Source organism: Thamnophis elegans, chromosome 4 (genome assembly GCF_009769535.1).
Source record: "Thamnophis elegans isolate rThaEle1 chromosome 4, rThaEle1.pri, whole genome shotgun sequence".
Taxonomy (NCBI): domain Eukaryota; kingdom Metazoa; phylum Chordata; class Lepidosauria; order Squamata; family Colubridae; genus Thamnophis; species Thamnophis elegans.
The window spans coordinates 136,301,869-136,314,473 of record NC_045544.1 but is presented as its reverse complement, the minus strand read 5'-3'; the positions used below and the strand labels follow the sequence as shown (position 1 = coordinate 136,314,473).

The window sequence follows — 12,605 nt, the reverse complement described above, 5'->3', positions numbered from 1 at the left end:
AAGGTCATCTAGTTCAACCCCCTTGCCCGACCAAGCAGGAGATCCTACAACCAGGGCCATCTTAACAGCATTACGGGCCCCTGGCAAAGCGGCTTACTGGGGCCCCTACGACAACTACTCACAGGAATAAAAATGTAAATGGTCGCTAAAATTCAACACATATTTGTATGTTAGTATTAATTTTTAAAATGCAGTAAAACGTAATACATACGCTGCTATATTTATAGGATACAAGGTGCATGGAAGGGTTAACATACACAGATTAGTATGGGGCCCCTATGCTCGTGGGGCGCACTAGTGCCCATGCTTTAAGACAGCCCTGCCTACACCATTTCTGACAGATGGCAGTCCAGTCTCTTCTTGAAAGCCTCCAGTGATGAAGCTCCCACAACCTCCAAAGGCAACTTCTGTTCCATGGGTTGATTGTTCTCACTGTCAGAAAAAATTCTCCTTATTTCCAGGTTGAATCTCTCCTTGGTCAGTTTCCATCCATTCTTCCTTGTCTGGCCTTCAGGTGCCTTGGAGAATAGCTTGACTTCTTCTTCTCTGTGGCAGCGCCTCAAATATTGGATCATTGCTATCATGTCTCTCCTGGTCTTTCTCTTCATTAGACTAGCCAGGCCCAGTTCCTGTATGTATGCAACCGTTCATCGTATGTTTTAGCCTCCAGTCCCTTAATCATCCCGGTTGCCCTTCTCTGCACTCTTTCTACAGTCTTCACATCTTTTTTTACATCGTAGCGACCAAAACTGAATGCCGTACTCTAGGTGTGGTCTTACTAAGGCTTTATAGAGTAGTATTTGTACCTCACTTGATCTTGATTATATCCCTCTGTAAAAGCATTTTAGGATTACATTGCCTTTTTTGCCCCCTGCCCCCTCAAATATTGGAAGACTGCTATCCTGTCTCTCCTGGTCCTTCTCTTCGCTAGACTAGCCATGCCCAGTTCCTGCAACCGTTCTTCATATGTTTTAGTCTCCAGATCTTTTATCATCTTAGATAGATTCAGATTAACAGAGTTGGAAGGTGCATTGTAGGTCATCTAGTCCAACCCCACACCCAAACAGGAAACCCTACACCATTTCTGACAAATGGCAGTCCAGTCTCTTCTTGAAAGCTTCCAGTGATGAAGCTCCCACAAATTCTGAAGGCAACTTCTGTTCCATGGGTGGATTGTTCTCCCTGTCAGGAAATTCCTCCTTATTTCCAGGTTGAATCTCTCCTTGGTCAGTTTTCATCCATTATTTCTTGTCTGACCTTCGGGTGCTTTAGAAAATAGCTTAACCCCGCTTCCTCTCTGTGGCAGCCCCTCAAATATTGGAAGACTGCTATCATATCTCCCCTGGTCCTTCTTTTCATTAAACTAGACCTACCCAGTTCCTGCAACCGTTCTTCATATGTTTTAGCCTCCAGGCCCCTAATCATCCTGGTTGCTCTTCTCTCCACTCTTTTTAGAGTCTCCACATCTTTTTTATAGTGTGGTGACCAAAACTGGATGTAGTTATTCTAGGTGTGGTCTTACTAAGGCTTTATAGAATGGTATTAGTGCCTCCCTTGATCCTGAAGCGGGAAGATCTCAAACTGCATGCAAAAATTAAAACATGGACATGTATTTTTGCAGTTGCGTGTCTAATGGTCTAATAATCAGTTGATCCTAAAGAAAATCCACCCTGGCTGTTCTTTAGAAGGACAGATCCTGAAGCTGAAGCTCAGATACTTTTGGCCACCTAATGAGAAGAGAGGACTCAATAGAGAAGAGACGGGAAAGAGGGAAGGCAGAAGGAGAAAGGGGCAGTAAAGGATGAGATGGTTATTTTGACCAACTCAGACAGAAGGGCCTGGCATGCTATGATCCATCATGGGTTGCGAAGACTTGGATGTGACTTAGCGAATGGAGAACAAAATCTAATGGCTTTGAATAGAAATCAAAGGAAAACATTTCTTTTAAACGATTCTCCATTTGGGATGACATGAATCACATAGGAAAGTCTCGAAAATGTACAGATGATCCTTCTTTTTTTTATTTATTTTTTTATTTTTATTTTTTAATATAAAGATTTTATTGGTAAAAAGAAAATACAACATCCATAACTTGTAACAAACAATACAACTACATTTCGCGATATTCCCATACTATCAAATCATTATAAACATCAAAGGTTAGGTATCTTTCCCTCCCTCTTTTCTTCCCTCCCCCCCTTACTTCCTTCTCCCCTGCCTTCCCTCCTTTCTTTTCTCCTTTCCTCCTTTCCTTCCCCGTCCTTTCTCTCCCTCGGTCCCCCCCTCCTTCTCACATACCTTTCCTCCTTCCCTGCCTCTTTCCCTCCTCCTTCCTTTTAATCTCCCTCCTTTCCTCCCTCCTTCCCTCCTTCCTTTCAACTCTCCTTCTCTCTTTCTTTCCCTCCCTCTTTCCCTCTTTACTACCCTCTTCTCTTCCCTCCCTCCTTCCTTCCCCAGTTTTTCCTCTTTCTCCTCTTCTTCTTTCTTCCCACCTTCTTTCCCTTCTCTTCTTTCTCTTCCTCCTCTTTATCCTTCCCCCCTTCTTCTGCCTTTCCTATTCCTCTCCTTTCTCCTCTCCATCCTGACTTCCCTACTGCCCTCCCTCCCTCCCTTCTAACCTTTATTACATTTGCATGTTTTCCTCTGCTGAGGACAACCTGGTTTTCTTTCCCTTTCCTTGCTTGAAGAGGCAAGGATTATAAGTCCTCTCGCCTCATCTAAAATGAAGTTTGATCGCTAATTTTATGCAGGTAATTATAGCGGATTTCCTATCAGCTTTTTAAAGTTTTCCCAACATTGTAGCGTAACAAAATTGCTCGACGGTGGGTTCTCGCCCCTGATACATTTCTCCTTTCGTTTATCTCTCAGTTGTTGTATATTGTTCATTTGAGTTATTAGTTTAATCGTATTAGGTTAGTCAGCTATCTCTTTTTATGTCTAGGTCTTTACTGACTCATCAAGCCATTTGTATAGCTTCTCCCAGACTGTATAAAAGTCTGTGTCTTCTTTGTCATTAATTCGCATCGTCAGTCTATTCATTTCTGCTAGTTCTAAAATTTTATTCATCACCATAGTGTTGGTGGGGGCATTTTCACTCTTCCAGCACTGTGCGTAAACAATCCTTGACGCTGTCAGAATATGGACTAGGAGGTATTGGTCAGATTTGCAAATTTTTTGATCTATTATTCCTAATAAGAAAGTTTCCGGCTTAAGGCATAGTTTAATTGACAGGATTCCATTCAGCCATCCTAGTATTTGCTTCCAATATGCTTTGGCTACCGGACACGTCCACCACATATGGTAGTACGTGCCCAGCACCGTTTTACATTTCCAGCATATGGCCGAAACTTTTGAAGACATTTTCGCCAGTCTTGTCGGTGGAAGATGCCAGCGGTAGAACATTTTATATATATTTTCTTTATAGGCCGTCGACTTTGTCAATTTTAGGTTCCATTCCCAGACTCTTTCCCAGTCGTCTAGGTCTATTGTGTGGCCAATGTTTTGGGCCCAGGTTACCATGACTTCTTTTACCCTTTCTGCTTCCGTTTTTCGAATCAGTAAGCAGTTGTATATTTTTGAAATTAATTTCTCATCTGGTCCAATTAAAATTTTATCTAATTCCTGGTTCTTGTTCTGGAAGCCAAGTTGTGCTAGATCGAATTTGTGTTTGTTTTGAATTTGGAGATATGGCCACCAATCAATGTTTATTCCCTTATCAGCCAAATTTTCCCTGGGGTTTAGTTTGTTTTGGTCGTCTAGCAGCTGTTGGTAGGTAACAATTTTATCCAAGTTTACCAAATTCGGGTATATCAGGGCTTCCGTCGGAGATATCCATTTAGGTAGTTGCGTGTAGTATCTCCTTCTAATTTCGAGCCAGTCCTTAATCAATACCCCCCTTAAATGGTGACTACTAAAATAATTGTGGATTTTATTTCCCTCGCACCATAGGTAGTTATGCCACCCGTATTGCAGGTCGTGGCCCTCTATTGTTAAGATTCTTTTATTAGCTAACATTACCCATTCTTTTATCCACATAGTTGTTGCTGCTTGATGATATGTTTTCCATTCCGGTAATCCCATTCCCCCTTGAGTTCTTTTATCCTGCAGGTGCATATATTTTATTCTGGGCTTTTTACCATTCCATATAAAGTTTCGAATCATTTTGTCCAAATCATTATAAAATTTTTCCCCTAGCTTGACCGGTGCCGTTTGAAATAGGTAGAGGATTTTTGGCAGAACATTCATTTTAATTACTGCGACTCTTCCCATCAGTGATAGTTGTAGTTTTGACCAGTTTTTTAAGTCCTTTTGGGTATTCTGTAACAACTTATCATAGTTGTCTTCTTTTATGGAAGAGCATTTCGCAGACAGCCAGATCCCTAAATACTTAATTTTTTTAGTTACCTTTAATTCCATTGTTTCCTCTAGTTCTCCAATCTGGTTTTTGGGGAAGTTTTTTATAATCATTTTTGTTTTTTCCTTGTTTATTTTTAAACCGGCCACACACCCAAAGTTCTCAATGTCCTTCATCAAATTCGGTCCTGAAAGTAAGGGGTCTTCTATGATAAAGACCATGTCATCCGCGAAGGCCTGTACTTTATATTGTTCTCTTTTTATGGTCAAGCCCCTAATTTCCTGATTTGATCTTATCCGATTTAAAAGGACCTCTAGTGACGTAATAAATAGTAGTGGGGAGAGCGGGCACCCTTGTCTAACACCCTTTCCAATTTGTATCCTCTCCGTTAGTTCCCCATTGACTATAATATTTGCAGATTGCCGTGAATATACAGATTCTATAATCCTAATAAATTTATCGCCAAATTTCATCATTTTTAGTTGAGTGGTTAGAAAGTTCCAATCTAGGTTATCAAAGGCTTTCTGAGCGTCGACAAAGATTAATGCGAGTTGTTTCTCGGATCTTGTTTGATAGAATTCCAGGGTATCAATTATTATTCTTGTATTGTTTCTAATATGTCTTTTTGGGAGAAAGCCGTTTTGATCCGAATGTATACTCTGATTTAATATTATTTTTAGTCTTTCCGCCAATATTGATACAAAGATTTTGTAATCTGCATTTAACAGGGATATGGGTCTATAATTTTGGACCTTGCTACTGTCCGCCTCTTCCTTTGGTATTAGGGTGATGTAAGCTTCCCCCCATGATTTTGGGACCCTACCATTTTGTAATGCCTCATTACATAGTTCTAATAGTTTATCTTCTATGGTATTTTGAAGTTTTTTATATATTTCCGACGGAAGCCCATCCGGCCCAGGTGTTTTATTGTTTTTTTGTTTTTGAATGGCCTTTTTCAGTTCTTCTTGTGTGATTTCTTTATCGAGCATCTCTCTCATCTCCTCCGACAAGACTGGAAGCTTCTGCTTTATAAGGTATTTTCTAATGTCTTGTTCATTAATTTCGTCTTGTTTATATAGTTTCCTATAATAGTTCTGTACTATCTTTTTCTTTTCTCCTATTTCTTGTTTCAAATTCCCCTCCTCGTCATACAGTTGTTTAATAATTCTTTTGACCTTCTCCTTTCTTATTTTGTGGGCCAACCATCTCCCAGTTTTATTTGCATGTTCAAAATAATTCTGCTTCATTCTCTTAATGTTTTGTGCTATTTCCTCTTGAGAGATCAAATTTATTTGGTGTTTAATTAACTCTCCTTTTTCCCTGTGTCTACTATTTTCTGGCTCTTTCTGTGTCAGCAGTTCCGTCTCTCTTAATTCTTTGTTCAGTGTATTAAGTTTTTCCCTGTGTATTTTGTTTCTTCTTATTGTATAGGCTATGGATATTCCCCTCACAACTGCCTTCATCGTGTCCCAAACATTTTGTATTGAGGTCTGCTCTTTACCGTTTTCTTTAAAGAAGTAGCCCAATTCCTTTTCTATTTGTTGTACAAATTGTTTCTCTTGTAGTATGTTCTGGTTTAATGTCCACCTGGCTTTTATCCTTGCCTTCCCTTTCCATTGCCATAAGACTGGGTGATGATCGGCCCACTTGTTGGTTATTATTTCAATATTTACAGTATCCATGAGTAGCTCCGAGTTTGACCAAACCATGTCGATACGGGACCATGAATTATGTGGATGGGAGTAAAACGTGTACTGTTGCATCTTGTCATTCATTGCTCGCCAGACATCATAAAGATCTAAATCCTTCACCATATTTACATAGGCAGACGGTAGTTTCCTTCTTGTGCTTTTCTTGTGAGTACCCTTATAGTCCATCTTACCGTCTGCAATAGCGTTGAAATCCCAGATGATCCTTCTTTAGTGACAACAGTTGGGACTGCCATAGCTGTGGTTAGGTCAAACATTTGCTGAGTGAGAAATCCAGTCATTTTGCCATTGTGGTTTTCTTCGTTTCCATTCCTACGCCCTTTGGCATGCTCACCCCAGCACTGGGATAATGAACAAGAAGAGAATTAATGCTTGTATTTATATTCGTCAGAGGGAAAGGGATTGCAAGAGAGTAAGCAGGCACATAACGGGGAACATGGAAAGAACTGCTTTGGTGCCAGTAAACCAGGGGTGGGTTCCTGCCAGTTTTAACCTCGTCTATAGAAGAGGTTCCACAAATCTACCGTGCCGTTTAGAACTGGTTCCAGCTCCCTCCCCCCGCCCGTCCGCACATCATCAAGATGAAGAGCGAGAGGAGGAATTCTGGGAGTTGAAGTCCACAAGTCTTAAAGCTGTCAAGTTTGAACACCCCTGGTTTTTTTTCTAAAAGGTTAGGGGTGCGAGGGTCTTGTAACTTGACAGCTTTAAGACTTGCGGGCTTCAGATGCCAGAGTTTCTGAGCCAACATTTTGGTTGCTAAGTAAGAGCGTTGTTAAGTGAGTTTCACCACATTTTACAAGTTGGCCATGCCCACTCAGTCACATGGCCGGCAAGCCACTCCCACCCAGTCACATGGCCGACAAGCCACTCCCACAAAGCAGGCCACACCTACAGAAGAGGTTCTAAAAATTTTTGAAACCCACCACTGCAGTAACCCCCCAAGCAAACAGCCTGATGTATTTATTTATTTAAAAGATTTATATGGCCACTCAACTAAAGCAACTCTGGGCAGCTTACAGCAGTCGTAAAACCAAGACATAAAGCAATATTGGGACATGGTGGCTCAGTGGCTAAGACGCTGAGCTTGTTGATCAGAATGGTCAGCAGTTTGAATCCCTAGCGCCGCGTAACGGAGTGAGCTCCCGTTCCTTGCCCTCGCTTCTGCCAGCCTAGCCGTTCGAAAACACCTAAAAAACGCAAGTAGAAAAATAGGAAACACCTTTGGTGGGAAGGTAAGTGTCAACTCTCCGTGTTGACATTCCACGCATCCCATCGACGGAGCCGGATCTCAGATTACAGTAGCTGGTTTGAGATGGGTGTATCTATTGGGTAATGTGATTTATGACACAGACTGAGGGGAGGAAAGGAACAGGGGCAAAGTTCAGAAACAGATAAAGCAAAGAAATGGCTGCGAATAAATGTTGCCTAATGAATAATGCCTAATGAAGCTGTTAATAAATCACTGGTTTTTGTATTAAAACATTGGCTCTATTATTATGAATCAGTTACGGCACATTAGGAAATTTTACAGTAAGAGGGTTCCGTGCGCCTTTGGTGTTTAGTCATGCCGGCCACAAGACCACGGAGACATCTTCGGACAAGCGCTGGCTCTTTGGCTTTGAAACGGAGATGAGCACCGCCCCCTAGAGTTGGGAACGACTAGCACATATGTGGGAGGAGAACCTTTACCTTAAAGCAATATTAACAATTAAAGAAACCCTGTACTGTAATTGTCTCCCAGCTTTCCCCTTTCCTGTTCTCTACCCATGTAATCCCAGATTCTCAGTAAAATACAATAATAATACAATGGCAGAGCTGGAAGGGACCTTGGAGGTCTTCTAGTCCAACTCCCTGCCTAGGCAGGAAACCCTATACCGTTTCAGACAAATGGCTATCCAGCATCTTCTTAAAGACTTCCAGTGTTGGAGCATTCACAACTTCTGGAGGCAACTTCTGTTCCACTGATTAATTGTTCTGTCAGGAAATTTCTCCTCGGTTCTAAGTTGCTTCTCTCCTTGATTAGTTTCCACCCATTGCTTCTTGTTCTACCCTCAGGTGCCTTGGAGAATAGTTTGACTCCCTCTTCTTTGTGGCAACCCCTGAGATATTGGAAAACTGCTATAATGTCTTCCTTAGTCCTTCTTTTCATCAAACTAGACATACCCAGTTCCTGCAACCGTTCTTCATATGTTTGAGCCTCCAGTCCCCTAATCCTCTTTGTTGCTTTTCTCTGCACTCTTTCTAGAGTCTCCACATCTTTTTTTACATCGTGGTGACCAAAACTGAATGCCGTATTCCAAGTGTGGCCTTCCCAAGGCCTTGTAAAGTGGTATTAACACTTCACGTGTTCTTGATTCTCTCCCTCTGTTTATGCAGCCTAGAACTGTGTTGGCTTTTTTGGCAGCTGCTGCACACGGCTGGCTCCTATTTAAATGGTTGTCCACTAGGACTCCAAGATCCCTCTCACAGTTACTACTATTGAGGAAGGTACCACCTACACTGTACCTGTGCATTTCGTTTTTCTTGCCTAAATGTAGAACCTTACTCTTTTCACCCTTGAATTTCATTTTATTAGATAGTGCCCAATGTTCAAGTTTGTCAAGATCCTTCTGTATCTTAAGCCTGTTTTCTGGAGTGTTGGCTATTCCTGCCAGCTTGGTGTCATCTGCAAATTTGACGAGTTCCCCAAAAAGTTGAGTTTTAATGGCCTTTGGAAAAGGTAGAAAGGAAAGGGCTTGTCAAATCAGCGACGAGAGTGTTGCTACACAAGGTAGGGGCAGCTCTGTAAAAGGCAGGCTTCTGAGAGCTCACGAGATGGCAAGGTTTCAGGGAGCGGATGCTCAAACATGCTAGCTCCCATCAGTGGTGGTATTCAGCCAGTTCCAACCAATTTGGGTGATCTGGTAGTGGTGAGCTGCGGGTGCCCGCTGCCCTGCTCAGCTCTGTGCCATCCTATTTACCCATGTTTACTAAGCTGCGCGCATATGTGCAAGCCACGTGTGCGAGCAAAGATATGCGCATGCGAGCACGCAGTTTCAGTGCGTGGCAAACCGGTGACATAAACGTATGTGAAACCCACCTGTGGCTCCCATGAATGTTATTCTCTTAATGTTTGAAACAGGTCTAGAGACTTCCCCAATTGTGCATTTATCAGTTGTGTCATTGGGGTAGGGCTAAAACTTCCCTACCCTAAAGACACATTGGGGTGACGGTGGAGGGGGGGGAAGGGGGATCTGTGTATGGCGGGGGGAGGAAGGCCGGGGGGGAGAGAGAAAGGGTGAAGATAGTGACCATAAGTGTATGATCAAAGCCCTACTGCTCTTTAATGTGTGTCACATGTGCATTGCACTAAAAAGGGGTGTGTGTGTGTGGCTTCAGTTGCAGGAGTTTTTTGAACTCCTGCCCCAATGGGCATCTTTGCTTCCTAGTTGATGTAACAGTTGATGAGGCAGAAATTCTGGGGATCGTAATCCCAATCAAGTGGCAGAAAGTTGGTATAATCCAGTTTGTTTTTCAATGTGTCTAATGTTGATTCTTCTTCTTCTTCTGCTTCTCTTTTACTTTTTCTTCTTTGTCTTTTTATTTTCTTTTACTTTTTCTTCTTTCCTTCTTCATCTTTTTCTCCTCCTCCTCCTCCTCCTCTTCTTCTCTTTCACTTTTTCTTCTTTGCCTTTTTCTTCTTTTTCTTCTTTCCTTCTTCATATTTTTTCCTCCTCTTCTTCTCTTTAACTTTTTCTTCTTCGTCTTTTTCTTCTTTTCCTTTTCTTTTTCTTCTTTCCTTCATCTTTTTCTCCTCCTCCTTCTCTTTTACTATTTCTTCTGTCTTTTTCTTTTCTGTTTCTTCCTTCCTTCTTCATCTTTTCCTCTTCCTCCTCCTCCTCTTCTTCTTCTGATTCTGATTTTTCTGTTTCTTCTTCTCTTTTACTTTTTCTTCTTTTCTTCTTTGTCTTTTTCTTCTTTCCTTCATCTTTTTCCCCTCCTCCCCCTCCTAATCTTCTTCTGATTCTTCTTCTTTGATTTACTTCTTTTCTTCTATGTCTTTTTCTTCTTTTCTTTTACTTTTTCTTCTTTCCTTCTTCATCTCCTCCTCCTCCTTTCTCTTCCGCTCTCCCTATCCACGTCCTCATCTCTTCCTCCTCCTCCTTTCCCTTCCTCCCCCTGCCTCTTCCCCTCCTTCTTCCCCATTTCCTTCCTCTTTCTTCCCTGCTCCTCCTCCTTCCCTCTCCTCTTCCATCCCCATCTCTTCCTCCTCCTCCTGTCCTCCTCCTCCTCTCCATCTCCATCTCCCTTCCCCTCCTCCTCCTTTCTTTCATCCTTCCCATAAGGAGGATGTTTCCAAGCTACAAAGTAAAGGTAACCGGGATGAACCCCAAGACCAAGTACATCTTGCTGATCGATATTGTCCCGGCAGACGACCATCGATACAAATTCTGCGACAACAAGTGGTACGTGACGAACGCAATGATGATTTATTGATCTCCTTTTTTAAAAAAAAAAATCCTACCTTTATTACTTTTTATGAATAACTCAAGACAGTGAACACACACAACACTCCTTCCTCCTCCTATTTCCGCCACCACAACGACCCTGTAGGGTAGGACTGAGTTACTTTTGCACTGAAAACAAAAATACCAGACTGCCAAAGTTGGCTTGAAACTCAACATTAAGGAAAAGAAGATCATGGCATCCGGCCCTCTCAATTCCTGGCAAATAGATGGGGAAGAAACGGAGGTAGTGGCTGATTTTATTTTCCTGGGCTCCAAGGTCACCGCAGATGGGGACAGCAGCCAAGAAATTAAAAGAGGCTTTAAAATTAAAAGAGGCTTTAAAAGAGAAGAGCCAAGGTGGCGCAGTGGTTAAATGCAGCACTGCAGGCTACTGCTAGATCAGCAGGTCAGCGGTTCAAATCTCACCGGCTCAGGGTTGACTCAGCCTTCCATCCTTCCGAGGTGGGTAAAATGAGGACCCAGATTGTTGGGGGCAATATGCTGACTCTCTGTAAACCGCTTAGAGAGGCCTGAAAGGCCTATGAAGCGGTATATAAGTCTACTGCTATTGCTATTGCTATTGCTCCTGGGGAGGAAAGATATGGCAAATTTAGACAGCCTATTAAAACCACCCTTCAGGCTTTCTGCAAAGCCCTCAAAACCTGGCTGTTCCGACAGGCCTGGGGCTGATGAGTTCCCGGTCCCCGCTCGAATTGTGTGGTTGTTGATTGTTTTTTTTAAAATTGTTGTAGTTGTTTGTCCGTTGTCTTCCTCCTGTTTGTATCCCCCTCCCCTTACTTTGGTTTGTGAGCCGCCCTGAGTCCCTCTGGGAATAGGGCGGCATAGAAGTGCAATCAAATCAAATCAAATCAAAATCAAAATGCAGAAACATCCCCCTGCCAACAAAAGGGCATCTAGTCAAGGCTCTGGTTTTCCCAGTTGCAATGTGTGGATGTGAAAGCTGGACCATAAGGAAAGCTGAGGGCCAAAGAATGGAGGCTTTTGAACTCCGGTGCTGGAGAAGATTCCTGCATTGAGTCCCTTGGACTGCAAGGCCATCCAACCAGTCAGTCCTAGAGGAGATCCACCCTGGCTGCTCTTTAGAAGGCCAGATCCTGAAGAGGAGACTCAAAATACTTTGGCCACCTAATGAGAAGGAAGGACTCCCTGGAGAAGAGCCTCATGCTGGGAACGATGGAGGGCAAAAGAAGAAGAATGGGACGGCAGAGAAGGAGGTGGCTGGATGGAGTCACCGAAGCAGCCGGTGTGAGATTCAATGGACTCCAGAGGATGGTAGAGGACAGGAAGGCCTGGAGGAACATTGTCCATGGGGTCGCGATGGGTCGGACACAACTTCGCAACTAACAACAACAAACAACAAATGTCCAGTTCCTGCACTTATGACTGTCAGCATCCTCATAGTCACCTGATTAAAATGTAGGCATTTGCTAACCTGGTAGGCATTGATGACCACTGAAGCCTCCAAAAGTCATGTGATCACCATTTGCAACCTTCCCAGGTAGTCCTCAACTTACGACCACTATTGAGCCCAGGAATCTCTGTTGTTCAGTGAGAGCTTTCTTAAGTGAGCTTTGCCCCATTTCATGACCTTTTGTGCCACTGTTGTTAAGTGAATCACCCGCAGTTGGTAAGTTAGTACCATGGCTGTTAAGTGAGTCTGGCTTCCCCATCGATTTTGATTATCAAAAGGTCGCCGAAGGCGATCACATGTCCTTGGGATACAGCAGCGGTCATAAGTATGAAGCAGTTGCCGAGCACCTGAATTTTTCATCGTGGGGCTGCTACAAAGGCCGTAACTGTGAAAAATGGTCACAGGTCACATTTTCCAGTGTTGTTGGAACTTTGAACGGTCACTAAACGAACTGTTGTAAGTTGAGGACTGCTTGCACTGGCAAGCAGTCAATGGAGGAAGCTGGATCCACTTAATTACCAGGTTAAAGGCAGGGATTCGCTTAACCAATCGCGGCAGAAAAGATTGTAAAATCGGCACAACTCCCTTAGCGACGGAAATTCTCCTCCCAATTGTGTTTGTAA

At 42.9% G+C, this 12,605-nt stretch overlaps 1 protein-coding gene across 1 annotated transcript in view; it reads left to right on the top strand.

The window, feature by feature from the left end:
- Positions 1–12,605, top strand: part of TBX4 (T-box transcription factor 4) — a 68,468-nt gene that overhangs the window by 22,944 nt on the left and 32,919 nt on the right. The window contains 1 exon segment of the mRNA XM_032216801.1: positions 10,389–10,508. Within this exon segment, the coding sequence (XP_032072692.1) occupies positions 10,389–10,508 (120 nt within the window).